Source organism: Rutidosis leptorrhynchoides, chromosome 5, assembly GCF_046630445.1.
Source record: "Rutidosis leptorrhynchoides isolate AG116_Rl617_1_P2 chromosome 5, CSIRO_AGI_Rlap_v1, whole genome shotgun sequence".
NCBI classification, from domain to species: Eukaryota; Viridiplantae; Streptophyta; class Magnoliopsida; order Asterales; family Asteraceae; genus Rutidosis; species Rutidosis leptorrhynchoides.
In genome coordinates, this window is record NC_092337.1 from 70,807,528 (window position 1) to 70,822,064 (window position 14,537).

Below are 14,537 nucleotides of genomic sequence, written 5' to 3' on the forward strand. Positions count from 1 at the left end.
AACAACAACTTCTGAAACTCACAATTTTATTGTTCTCTCGCTCAAAACATACCATTTGTTCTTGGGTGAAAATGTCAAATGGAACCATTTCGAGCTACAATTATGGCTCATCGATCTCGGCGTCGGTAATGGTTCTGGCAGAGTTAGAGCGACCGACAGAGTTAGAGCGACGACGGTGGTGGGTGACGATGGAGTTGCAACAACGGTGATTGTGGGTGAAATCAGAGTTGCAACGAAAGTAGTGGTAGGTGAAATTAGGGTTTCACATCTTGATTTCATTAGTAAAGTTAGGTTTTGAAGTGGGTTTTCTTAATTTGTAAAAATGGTTAGAGGTATTTGATTGTTTGGCAGAGATTGATGATTTTGCGGTCGAGATTCTTTGGCTCGGGGCGCGTTCAGTTCGTGGGATTTCGTGAGATTTGGATTTCAAATCCCATGAAATCTCATGTTTGGTTAAACGGATTGGTTGGAAGGATTTATATTTCAAATCTCATGAAATCCCATAGATGAAGGATTTGAAAATCCTTTGTGATGGTGAAGGATTTCTAAATCTTATGTTTTACTTTTTTGTTTTGTGTTTGAGTTTTGAATTTCAAATTTAGTTTTGTATTTTAGTTTTCGATTTTTATTTTCAAGATTCAGTTTTGAGTTTCACGTTCCAACATTCAGTTTCGGGTTTCATCTTTAAAACTCGTATTTCAGTATCGCATTTCATGTTTTACTTTTCAATTTGAGTTTCAGCTTATAGATTTGCGTTTTAGTTTTTAGTTACACATTTTTGCGGCGTTTGTTTCGGGGAAATCACAGGATTTGAAATCCTATGATGTGTTTGGTTCAAGGATTTGAAATATCACGATTTTTAAACCGTAAAATGTAAAACATAAATCGTAAACATAATGTAAAACGTAGACGTAAACGTGAAACTAAAATGTAAAACGTGAACGGAAAGTGAAGTAAAATGTAGAACGTAAAACACAAAACGTAAACAGAAAACGTGAACGTAAAACATAACGTGAAACGTATAACGTAAAAGTAAAACGTAAAATGTAAGCGTAAAAAACATAAAACATAAATTTTTAACGTAAAACCGTAAAAGAAAAATGTAAGCATAGACAAAAAATATAAAACATAAACGTTTAACGTAAAAACGTAAAACGTAACCATAAAACATAAGCGTAAAATGTAAAACGTAAAACGCAAACGTCAAAACGTAAACTAAATAATAATCGTTTAACGTAAAACGCAAACGTAAAGGAAAACGTAAACGAAAACAAAAAACACAAACGTAAAACGCAAACGTAAAGCGTAAACGTAAATCGAAAACGTAAACATAAATGTAAAACGTAAAAAGAAAACGTAAAATGTAATACGCAAAACGTAAACGTAAACCTAAAACGATAATGTAAAACGTAAACGTAAAATGCAAACGTAAAACGAAAATGTAAACATAAAATACGTAACATTTAGGACATGAGGCTTTTGAACTAGCACATCCCCAAAGTCCCAATCTACCACTTTTATCTCTTCAAGACCGAATTCTTCACAAAGCATTAAATTGTCGAAGTCAGAAAGCTGATTAATGGGGGGCTGGAATAACTACTCGAGTGTTTCTTTTCAGACAACAAGTCTACCATGTCTAATTCATGGAAGTTGTGGTCTAAATAGCATTAGTACGTATAGTCGTGAAAAGAGAAGGATATGCACTTGTGTATATGGATATAAGGCCAAAAAACCACTCAGATTTATCTTTAGGGTGTGAAACCACGTTCAATGATACACAAGATCGTGAAAACTATGAATTCATAAGGTACCCGAATATAATATTTATTGGATTTGATTCGTCGTATACGGTGGTGATCAATCTTGAAACATGTAAGAATACTTGCTTGAATGATACTAATTGTAAAGCGGTTCAATATAGCTTTGACCCAGGGATGAGAGTGTTTAAATGTTATGTCAAGATTATGTTGTTTAATGGCCATAGTTTAGATTCAGTTTATACAACTTATGTTCAACTATCCAAGATTAATGTATCATCATTTGATCAAAGATTATTTCCAAGGAGCCAGAATTGAATTGCTTGAGTTCTATATCGAAGTGGAATGAGAATATGTCGAGAAGGTCCCAAACAAGTCGACCAAGTTCATGTTGTGGTTCGGTATCATTCTTCTTGAAATTGAAGTTGCAGTTTTTTTAGTCATATATTATACTACCAAACGGCTTTCAAGTGGAAAAAACCAACCCTACCTTGCAATTGGTCTGGATTTAAAAGGTTTAGGTACGATGACATAGTAAAGGCGTCTCGTAAATTTAGGGACGAGATTGAAAGAGGTGATAGTGGTATTGTTTACAAAGGCGTATTGCCCGATAACCGGGTGGTAGCAATTAAGACACTTAATGAGGCAACCAAAGGAGAGGCTGCATTTCTAGCCGAGATAATAACGATTGAGAGAATAAACCATAAGAACTTGATAGAAATGTATGGTTATTGTGCCGAGAAAAAGCATAGGATCTTGGTGTATGAGTACATGGAGAATGGTTCACTAGCTGCAATGTTAGGCGCAAATCAGCTTGATTCAAAAGGTTTTAGCAATTGCGATTGGTGTAGCGAAAGGGCTAGCTTATCTACATGAAGAATGCCTTGAGTGGGTTTTGCATTGTGATGTTAAACCACATAACATATTGTTGGATTCTTGTTATAGTCCAAAAGTGGCGGATTTTGGGTTGTCTAAGTTGATTGATCAAAGCGTAGTTGAGGGTTCAAGTTTTTCAAGGGTTAGAGGATATATGGCTCCCGAATGGGTTTTTAATCTTCCTATTACGTCAAAAGTTGATGTTTATAGTTACGGGGTTGTGATACTAAAGATGATAATGGGGAAGAGCCCGTTGCAAATGCAACAGAGTAACGGTGGAAATAGTGGGAGAGATCAAACATTGGTTGAGTGGGTTTGTGACAAGATTAGTGATGATGGTGTTGAAAAAGTTGTGAACGTTGAGACGTGTGGTGAATATGAAACGAGAAGTTTGAAGAATGTTTTAAAAATTGCGTTACAATGTGCAGAGGAAGATAGAGATGCAAGACCTTCAATGAATCAAGTGGTACATATGCTTCTTCATCCAGAGTTTGATGATTCATTTGTTATCAGACTGTACTAGTTGTATAACTAGGTTCATAAAAATATAAAATGATCTTGTGTAATATTTTTCACATAATTATAATTATGATAATTATGATTATAATTATGGATATAAATTATGATTATGGATTATGGGTATCAATTATGAACAAGATATATCCCTATGGAAGTATTCAATTGAACTATACGAACTGTAAACCAAATATAAGCAACAGCATAAACGAACAACTAGGGTTACTTGTGTATGTATCAACACCTAAATATAATCACCTACTGTAAATTCAAAAACAATTCAGTTAGAAGATGGATAGAAACAGATGCAAAATATGAAGTAATAACATAACCCTAAATTTCCAGATGTAATCAAATTGTTAGAATCTTACACGGGGTGTTGATAAGAGCAGAGTTCGGACAGCAGTAACGGAGAGAAAGTGAGACGGCAGTGGAGATTGTGCGGCTGTGAGACGAAGACGACGGCGGTAACGGACGGTGGGTGTACGGAGGCCGTAACCGGAAAAACATGAAAGTGATGACGACCGGCAGTGGAGTGCGTGTGCGTTTGTGTGATTGATTTTAGCCCTAAAACGATATGTACCGTCTCAATCTCACCGTCTATGATTTCATTCCTTTTCCGTTGAGGGTAAGAAATGAAATCATAGATTACGGTAAATTACATAATGGCCCCTCTACTAATTACAACATCCCATCATAGTGATGTTCGATATGAATTATGATAATTATGATTATGATTATGATTATGTTTAGTGGAGTCGCTTATAATTTCGAAATGAATTCAAGTATACTAGTGAACGAGTTTATTTCTTTCCTTATTGGATCAAAACAAACTCTAGTGCAAAAAAATGGAGATTGGGGGCGTTTCGATGTTTTAAGGACCCTATGATCGATACTTGAAGATTATTCATCTTCAAGTACATAACCACCACGTCCCAAACATGAAGAATCACATGATCATATTCATGTTTCTTGAGAGCGTTTTATCTTTTATGTAAATATGGAGCTCATAACAAATGATAATGACTTAACCCCTTAAGGTGGTAACATTCCTATTTATGATACTCTGGAACCAGTCTTGCGTGCTTTACTGCAATATGCGCTTATATTATCAAACATGTGCACCATTAATGCGCTTTATAATGTTACGGGTATGAATATGCGCAGCCGCATATACAATCAAGTCCCTCCAGTTTGATATGTTTAAATGACAATTTTAATGTGTCAAACTCTTGAAAGTATTTATTATCCGCTTGCTCGCCAAACAATAACCACATGTTTTATATTAAAACGTACAATCGACTTATTTTCGATAATCATTACATTTGTTAGGGATTTCATGATGATTGACTAAGCACGTATAATTAAATTCTCACGCGCTATCAATTGATCATATAAAAATACACATAGTTCAATTAAGACACGTGTACGGTCTTGATTGTTTTTTATTTTCATTATAAAATCCCTTAAAAAGTTACCATTTGTATTTTTCTTAAAATTTCAAATTTTCACGAACTGTCTTTCTGCCATTTACTATTCATCTTGTTCATCGTCTCCTAATCGCACTGTTTTGCAAAATTTTGTCGTAGAAGCATGTTAGTTGTGTTTGTTTTCATTATCAATTGCTTATTCGTTTCAAAACCATGGGTTCTACTAGTGAAAATATTGGTTCTACTTCTTTTGTTGATTTAACTGTTGCTGATGTTAAATCGTGAATTGGTGATGAACAGATTAAACAATTAATTGTTCAGCATCCCTTACTTAAAGATTTCCACCCTTCTGCTCCTCAACCTCATCATAGAGTTAACAATCCCCCAAAAAATAAGGTTGCCATTTACGAAGCAGCAATATTTTATGGAAATCTTAGGGTTCCAGTAACAGATTTCTTTGTAGAATTAGCAAAATCATATAATGTAGGAATAGTCAATTTCATCCTTATGCTGCAGATAGAACTATCATGTACGAACTTTATTTCCGTGCGCATAAAAGGGTTCCCCATGTAGTTGTTTTCCAAAACTTGCTTAAAATTGCCCTTCACCAATCTTCCAGGTTTTCTTTTACTTCTCGCGAAAAACTCCTTCCTACTCCAAAAGATGGTTTAGGTAATTGGGAAGAAACCTTCTTCTTTGTTGACACTACCATTGTTCAATCTAAATCAAATGATGTTCTTATCTGGCATGATTCAAATTTGGTCAATCTTATTCATTTGCCTTCTCTTTGAAGGCATTTGGTTGCGAGATTTATGTAAAAATTCTAATGTTATTTTGCGCCCATATAGCAATACACCACTTTATATGGGCGGTATTATCTTACTGACCTTCGTTAGATGCTAGACCTGTTCTTGAAGATGTCAATGGCAATGGTATACTTTAATTTTCAGTGTTTCTCTTAATCATTAGCATTTTTTTATTTTGCACGTATATTACAACTAATATGAACCATCGTGCTTATAAAAATGAAGTTAGATGATTATGCAAGAGAAATCGACATTGCTTTGATACTTTGCAAGCATGTTATTGATACCGGAGCTAGTGGCAGGTTCAGTGATGCTTCTGTTGATACGTCTGTGCCAGCTACTGTTCCAACTGCCAAAGAAACTAAGTATGATAGGAAAGCAACTGTTCCAACTGCTCAAGCCGCTAAAAAGACTAAGGTTAATCAAACAAATCTCAGTATTGGCAATGTCCCATCTTCTGGTGATTCTTCGGTTGGTAAGTTTTTGCAGAAGTATTTTTATATTTTTTTAGTTTTTTTCCTTTTATCTCCATAATATATCTTTCTTTTTTTCTGCAGTTGCTCCCGATACAAATGCATCATCCACTACCTTTGTTCCTTTTGAACCTCAAGCAAATCCAACTGAGGTTGTTCCTGCACCAAAAGTTATGGTAAAAAACACCTCAAAATCTCCAAATTCGCTTTCATTTGATGATATTTTCCGAATGTCTTCTACAACTATTTGATGGTTTCTGTTGATAATCTTGAGTCTCAGCTGCAAGTTTCTAATGAAACTGCCTTAGCGCAAGTTGATCATATGAAAACTATTCTTCCAGTTTCTATCAATGATAAACTTTGTTCGTTGAATGAAAGCGTTGTGCGCAATGCTTATTGTAAGTAACTAGAGGGGGGTGAATAGTTACTTAATAAGTTTTTAACACTTTTTCGATTGATCACCAAATTCGATTAACTATGATCAACCAATTCAACTCAAACTTGATGTGTGTAGTGTATATGTTCAAAATGATGAATAAAGTAATGTAAAGAACATAGACACAAGGATTTATAGTGGTTCGGGTGGATGTTAACTAATCCACCTTAATCCACTCCCCGATTACACTAATCGGGATTGGTTGCTTTACTAAGCACTTTTCTCCAAACCTGGTGGAGATCCGATTTAGAAGTCTTCAACTTCTTTGGTAGACAACAAACCTAATCTTTCTATCCCTTTGAAAGATCAACTCCAACCTAGATCAACTTGTCTTCACCTTGGACAAGTATTAATCTCCAAATAAGATTAATCAACTTCCTAAGTCCCTTTAAGGAAGTAGATCACTAAGCTAGCCTATGCTTCCACTAATTGAAGTTACAAGACTTATACACTTTGCAATGATGATCCTAAGACAATACTAGGACATACATTACACTAAGTAAACTCACAAGATTAATGATTTTGATTAGTAAGTTTACAACAACCAAATTCTATATCTATAGGATCATAGAATCTTCTCTTGCTTGATCACATTTGAGTAGTAATTAGAGCTCTTGTGATCTCTGGAAATAAGCCTTTGAAATATGCAAGAGGGTCAGCTTCAAATGCTCTTCAATGCTTGCCTTTTATAGTAGGATTCAAAAAATAGCCGTTCGCACACGGCTGCCAGCACGGTCGACCGTGGTTCGACCGTGCATGCTCCAGTCCAAAATTGGTATCCGTTGTATAGCCGTTTGACTCAAATTTGAACACCACATTTTGGCACCTTTACTCCTTCTAGCACCTGCAAAAGAAACCAAACATCCTATACAAGTACTATATGCATTAAGTGTGTGAGATTTGGTCTTATTGTGTGAAAGTGACATAACACTCCAATAGTGGTAAATCCAACATTCTTGGAGAAGTGTCTTGATTGATATTTTGGGAAATCTCAGTTTGGTCAAGACTTAGTTAGTCACTTTAATGCGTTTGGTTCAATTCTAAAGACTAGTCAATATGTCATTAACTTCCTAGTTCCAATTAATCACAAGTCATGTTCATTGTAAGTTTAGGTAGAGATTAATTGAATGATGTCTTTCTAAGATAATCATTAAGTATGTAGAGACATTCAAGTTAAGTCATACTTGAACAAGCAACCACAATTTGTTACTTAGACAAGACCAAATAAACAATTGACCATAATTTCATTGTGAACCATTTTACACTTAATTTATTGGGGTAGGCTAGTTACTTGAATCCTAACTAGTAAGCACATAGCATGCATATTAATCAAGTTGACAAATTTATGAGTATTAAACATATTAGCAAGTAGCAAGTAATACTCACACATAGTAAGAGATAGTTACACTAAGATCAATCATATAAATATTTGCACAACTTATAATTTAAGCTTTTAGCAAGCTTACTTGCAATATAACATATTGCATGATTAATGTGTAAGCACACATTAATGTCCAACACATGCACAAGGGAAGAGCAATCTCTAGTTGGGACTTGGTGACCATCCTAAATGTATCTAAGTGTATTTTAGGATTACAAGTCTTTACTAGTCACACTTGAAAGCATTGTTCTTCATTTAGCCTTAATTAATCACTAAGTCATCTTTAATAATAATTATTGTTCTAGTGATATTAGCTTAAGTGTGTGGTACTTGATGATCATACTAAGGATATCTAGATAAGATTTATGATCACAAGTTATTGTTTAACACTTATGTGTTATGCCTAATCTTGGTTAATTTGTCATTAAGATGTCATTAGGTGTAATTAACCACGATTAGTGTTTTTATGACCAAAACTCGATTGAGTATGGAGAGGGCATCTATTCTAAGCATGTTGAGAAAGGTTTCATGAATTTTAGATGTCGGGAACTAGTCAAACTTAATTTGGTCAAAATTGGTAACAGAGAAAACTGCGGTCGCACTACGGTTGACCGTGGTGGCGACCGTGCAACTTGTTTTCATAAAACTGCGTTGCAATTCAGTTTGGGGTTCTACAGCTAGGTGTACGGTCGACCGTACCTTGACTGTGTATTTTGCTGATCTTTAATTTCATTCTTTGAGCAATGTTTAGCTTGGTCATTTGCAAGATAAAGTATGGATTAGTGACCTTGCGTGTTTTATGTTAAGATGTCAGTCATCACTTATGCATATGTATGTGTCATCATCAAAACATATTCTTTGGCTAATCATCATGCTTAACTTTGTCGTTTAGTTCATTAACCAACATTCAACCAACACTTATATTCAACAAGGCTTTACATTTTTCTACTCGTGTGTTCATCAATTACAACGTCCAGTCAACAACGATGAAGAGTTCGAAAGAACGCGAAACTTGTGACTTTGGGAAACTCAAAAATTGCTCATCTTGAACAACTTGCGATTTCTTCTTCTCCAGAGCTTAAAGCAACAAAATCTAAAGCGTTAGACTATGCTAATCAATTTGAGATGTTGAAGAAGCGAGAAGATGATTTGAAAAAGCAAGTTGAAGAGTTCAGTCAAGAAAAAGATCAAGCTTTAAAGGAGAGAGAACACACATGTGTGGATCGTGACTCAACCATTCGTGAACGTAATGAAGTGATGGACCAAAGGGATGTTGCAGAATCGAGCTTTTGCATATTACAACAGCATCTTCCAGTATTTGTGCAAAAGGTTATGGACTGCAAGGCTGTTTCTGAGAAATTTAGGGAGTTTGTTGATGCTTCCAAATTATTTGATCGTTCTATTTTTCTCAAAACAATTGCCACTAATGTCGGTCTTCCTGAGCCATTACATGATGTTGTTCAAAAAATACTTAGAAATGATGCGGACCAGCCCTTGACTATTGCTGGTGTAACTATAAAAAATGTTGTTATCCCTTCTGTTATTGAGCTTAGTGAAAACAAGGAAGCAACTATTGATGATATTCCGAAAGCTGAACTTTAAGAAAGAGATCAAGTATTATTTTTACTTGCCGCAGACAAGTAAAAGTAACATTTTGATTTCCACAAGTGTATGCTCGTGCTGCTTCATATAATCTTTTTGTCACTGTTTGCTGTTTATAGCAATGTTTGGTTTATATGCCCGTGGTGGCGTATGTTGAAACACTTTTTATTTTTTGTTGATGACTCGTTCATGTGTCACTTCATTGATTCTTATATTTTGAACTATTATTGTGCACATAATAAGTGTAAATATAACAATCATAACAAAATTATTTTTCCTTTTTGTTACACTAAGTAAATCAATACTTAGGTATCTTAAAAGTAAACCAATGCTTAATTTTATCCATAATAACCACCACATTTACTATTAAATGACTGATTTAAATCACTCTGTGCAATATAAATATACATCTTTTTCTTGTTTCATATCATTTAAACGACCATTATCTATAAAGTTTGCGCGAATAGAGTTCAAATTTTATTCAAACAAGCATTGGTCTATTATAAATCAAAATGTTTACTATTCTGCTTTAAAGATAACATTTTTTCAGAGTTGTGGCGTGCCATCCGCGTGGAACAGGTTTTTCACTTAAGTCTTCCAATGTATATGATCCCGCATCATTGACACCAACCACCTTATATGGTCCTTCCTATATTGGGCCTAACTTCCCTGTGTTTTCGCCTCTACTAGCTTCATTTAATCGCCAAACGTATTGAAAAGTAAAGGCACCACCTTTTAGTTATAAAAACTTGTGATAATGTTCGTTGTTCGCTTCTCGTATTGCGGCAACTAAACAACGTTCTTCAAGCAAATTTAAGTTTTCTCTTAAAGCATATGCGTTGGAATTTTCATTGAACGCATTGATTCAATGAGTAGGAACGCTTATTTATGCTGGAATTACAGCTTCAAATCCGTACACTAGACTAAATGGGGTTTCACTGGTACTCCTTTTTTTGAGTTGTACAATATGCCTATAATGCATTTGGCACTTCTTTCAACCTATCCATTATTGCAATTTCTCAACCTTGTTTTAATTCCTTTAACTATATCCCTATTAGTTACTTCATATTGCCCGTTAGCTTGCGGGAGTGTCACCGCAGTAAATTTTGTATAATATTTAACTCTTAGCACCATTCATGGAACACTCCACCCACGAATTGTGTTCCATTGTCACTTACAAATTCTCTTGTATTCTGAACCTACAAACAATGTATTCCCATACAAAGTTCCGTACTTTATTTCAAATAATTTCCTTAACTGGCTTTGCTTCTACCCACTTGGTAAAGTAATCCACGACAACGATTAAAAATTGCGCTTGGCCTATTCCTGGCAAAAATTGTCCCACAAGATTGATAACCCATTTGTAAAATAGCCATGGTGATGTTATCGAAATTATATCATGACGTGGGGCCTTACTTACCAGACCATGAATCTGACATGATTTACATCACTTAACAACAGTTGTTTCGTCTTTGTACATTCGCGGCCAATAATATCCCAAACGCATAACTTTGGTTGCGATAATTTTATATCCTGCATGTAGAGCGCAAGAACCTTTGATCAACTTTGAGAATAACATTGTCAGATTTTTTTGGTCCTAGACATCGTAATAAAGGCCCCAAATATGATTTTTGATATAGCACTTTATCCTCAATTTTGTACATTGGTGCCCGCATGCGCACTTTTCGAGCTTCACCTATCTCCTGGCAATTTTCCTGTTGTTAAAAATTCAAATATTGGAGTCATTCTAGTTGAGTCTTCTTCTCCAATGTTTGCGACAATTGGTTTTTCTTCTATTGCCTTTTATATGATTCTTCAATCCATAAATTTTTTCCCATATGGTTGAAGGCAATGGAAGCCAACTTACTCAATACGCATGCTTTTTTGTTTTGTGCTTTAAGCACTTGTTTAAATTCAAATTTATTGAACTTGAAAACTTCTTGTTTAATCAAGCTCTAATATTGTTGCATTGCCAAGTCATATGCTTCAAATGTGCCATTTACTTGATTTGCCATAATCTGGGAGTCTACATACGCATGCAAAATTTTAACATTAATTTTTTGCGCAATTTTGAGACCTGCTAGGAGTGTATCATATTCTGCTTCATTGTTTGTTACATATGTGTGTGCGTGATACATATATATATATATGTATATATATATATATATATATATATATATATATATATATATATATATATATATATATATGTATGTATGTGTGTGTGTGTAACACCCCAGCTTAACATGACCACAATATTGTCCTCTTTGCCCGCAGGCGCACGACTTTTTCTTGGCGATCACACACGAGGAGCACTTTCCCAGGATGTCACCCATCCTGGTAGTGCTCTCGCCCGAGCACGCTTAACCTCAATGTACTCACACTTCTACTCAGCCTGTGGTCCCAAAATGCGTTGTGTCATTTAAGGGTGAGTATTACCTTATAATCCTATTATCACTCATGTCCGTGGGCGATGTGTGATTTACCTAGGGTGTTACATTCACCCCCTCAGGGCCTCATCGTCCTCGATGAGGTTTGCCCTACCACCCCCAACGGCACATGAGTGGCTCTGATACCATTCTGTAACACCCCAGCTTAACATGACCACAATATTGTTCGCTTTGCCGCTGGCGCACGGCTTTTTCTTGGCGACCACACACGAGGAGCACTTTTCTAGGAGGTCACTCATCCTGAGAGTGCTCTCGCCCGAGCATGCTTAACCACAACGTACTCACACTTCTACTCAGGCTGTGGTCCCAAAACGCGTTGTGTCATTTTAGCGTGAGTATTACCTTATAATCCCATTATCACTCATGTCCGTGGGCGATGTGAGATTTGCCTAAGGTTTTACAGTGTGTGTGTTAAATTTAAATTTAGTTTTCGATTCAGTTTTTAATTTTTGATTTGTTTTTAGTAATTCAAAGCCGAAAAAATTGAAGCAATTTTTTTTAACTGTTTGAGAGGCACCGAATGCTCTCATTTGCACCCACGCACGCTAGGTAAGAAACTCCAAGGTTCAAACTCGGGTTGTTTGACAACTATTTACGGGTCTCGGGTTACTTGGCAACTAAACGCGGAAATCCTAAAAAGAAAAACCTCCCCTTCTTCGAAATCGAACCCGAGTTGCTTGGCAACTAATCGCGGGTCTGTCCTACTAAAGCTCGATACCACTAAGATGGAAGGTAACGGTTCATGAATCATGAAAAGATAATCCAATCCAATAATTCATTAAATAGCCTTTTCAAGCGTTGGGGCTTTGGGGTGGCCCGGTGAACCAGGAGTCCGGGGGCGGCTATGGTGTCAATCATAATTAGAAAGCGTTGAATATGAAAACTAAATTATTATCTTCCTATTAATAGTACTATCGTATCATAATCAGAGAATTCACTATATAAAAACAAAATTGACATACTCATACTCAAACTATTAAAAATCATCACTAATTTCAAAATGTTTACTCCTCCATATGTCACATATGTCACGATGCATATGGCTTGCAAATTGATCTTACCTCTAATAATAATCATCTCTTATTCTCAACATATTCTTACTACTACCAATGTTTTAACTCAAGGCGCATCACTTGCTGTCGAAAAAGGTGACCATTTGGTTTCACCAAATCGCCTTTTCACAGCCGGGTTCCACCAGATTGGCCAAAATGCTTACCATTTCGCGATATGGTTTTCTGAGCTCACCTCAGATGGTTCGCGAACATTGGTTTGGATGGCTAATAGAGAATCACTCATCAATAGAAAACGGTCCGAAATTTTCTTGTCGAAAACAGGAAACTTAGTTTTATCGGATGCTGGCCAAAAAATTTGGGCCAGCAACACTAAATCTACTTCACCTTTGCAATTGCAACTTCTCGATTCGGGAAATCTTGTTCTTAAACAATTTGAGGTACAAATACAATCATATCTTTGGCAAAGTTTCAATTTTCCAACAAATACTCTTCTTCCAAATCAGCCTTTTACCAAAAGTACTGTTCTTATTTTGTCGCGAAGTTGGATGAATTTTTCTTCTGGATTTTACAAATTTTATTTCGACAATGATAATGTTTTTGCATTCTTTATAAAAATGATGCCATAACAAGTGTTTATTAGCCTAATCCTTGGTTAATAAGTACATGTGCAGGAAGATCTACTTTCAACAACACTAGATTTGCTTTACTTGATTCTAGAGGAGAGTTTACGTCGACCGATAATTACTCATTCGTTGCGTCTGATGTTAGGATATTAGGACCTAAACAACGCAAGTGATTCTTCAAGATCACTCACCCACTTAATGAACGAAAGAATATAAATGCGAAAAAGTAAATCGACACAAGATATAACGTGGTTATATGCAATCGTTGTGATTGCTTTAGTCCACGGACCAACTAGATATCGTTTATTTACTGAATATTTGAGAGTGGTGTATAACAATGAGATACAATGAGCTCCATTTATAGGAGAAACAAGAACACTTAAGAAACTAGCAAGGAATCTTCATCATGACAAGTAATTATCATGTTTGCCAACTAACTAGCTTTACACCCTTGAATTAGCATGATCACAGCCTCAATTCAAGGTGTAAAGTATCCACTTTGCACCTAAAGCAAAAGGAGAATCAAACAAAATCGGATCCCACATGAAAAAAGGTTGCCAGCTGCTGCCAGCAAACGTGCGCGCCGTGCACACTTAAACGTGCGCGCCGTGCACACTCCCAAACTTCGAGCAAGCCTTCTGATCAAAACTTCTCTAGTGCGCGCAGGGAGCGCGCCGTGCACCATCACCGCGCACAATCAACTTGCTCTGTTTTTTGATCTGTTTCACGCTTACCGAAATCTGCAAAATCCGTGTAAGTGTTGAAACATTTTTTTTTCTCGTTTTGTATAAATGTCTCCATACTCTAACAAATCTCCCACTTGGAGACTTTGAACAAAACTCCAATCATATCAATGAATTAACCAAGAACATTAAACCACCTTCGATTACCGCCAAATACCATTTGGGACACGCACGCTCAACACATACTTCGGATGAGTAGACTTTCGATAAAAGGTCTTCAATACTACTTGTTAAACTTGTAACACCATTCACATCTCTAGTTGGGGTCTTCTCTCATCAATTCATGAGAAGACCAATTGAGGTAATGCAAAACCTCAATTTCTCCGTTGTAACCACCTTAGTAAACATATCGGCAGGATTCTTCGTACCAAGGATTTTCTCCAAGAATAAAGTGCCATCATTTATATGTTGTCGAATAAAATGATACCTTA

General features: G+C 35.9%; 1 protein-coding gene and 1 pseudogene across 1 annotated transcript; both read left to right on the forward strand.

The window, feature by feature from the left end:
• The first annotated feature begins 2,145 nt into the window (after window positions 1–2,145).
• Window positions 2,146–3,156, forward strand: LOC139847225 (putative receptor protein kinase ZmPK1; annotated as a pseudogene).
• Window positions 3,157–12,727: 9,571 nt separating this feature from the next.
• On the forward strand, window positions 12,728–13,536 carry LOC139848741 (S-locus-specific glycoprotein BS29-1-like). Its single transcript, XM_071838445.1, has 2 exons — window positions 12,728–13,256; window positions 13,412–13,536. Exons 1-2 carry the CDS (start codon window positions 12,728–12,730, stop codon window positions 13,534–13,536), a joined length of 654 nt encoding a protein of 217 aa, XP_071694546.1.
• Window positions 13,537–14,537: the final 1,001 nt, after the last annotated feature.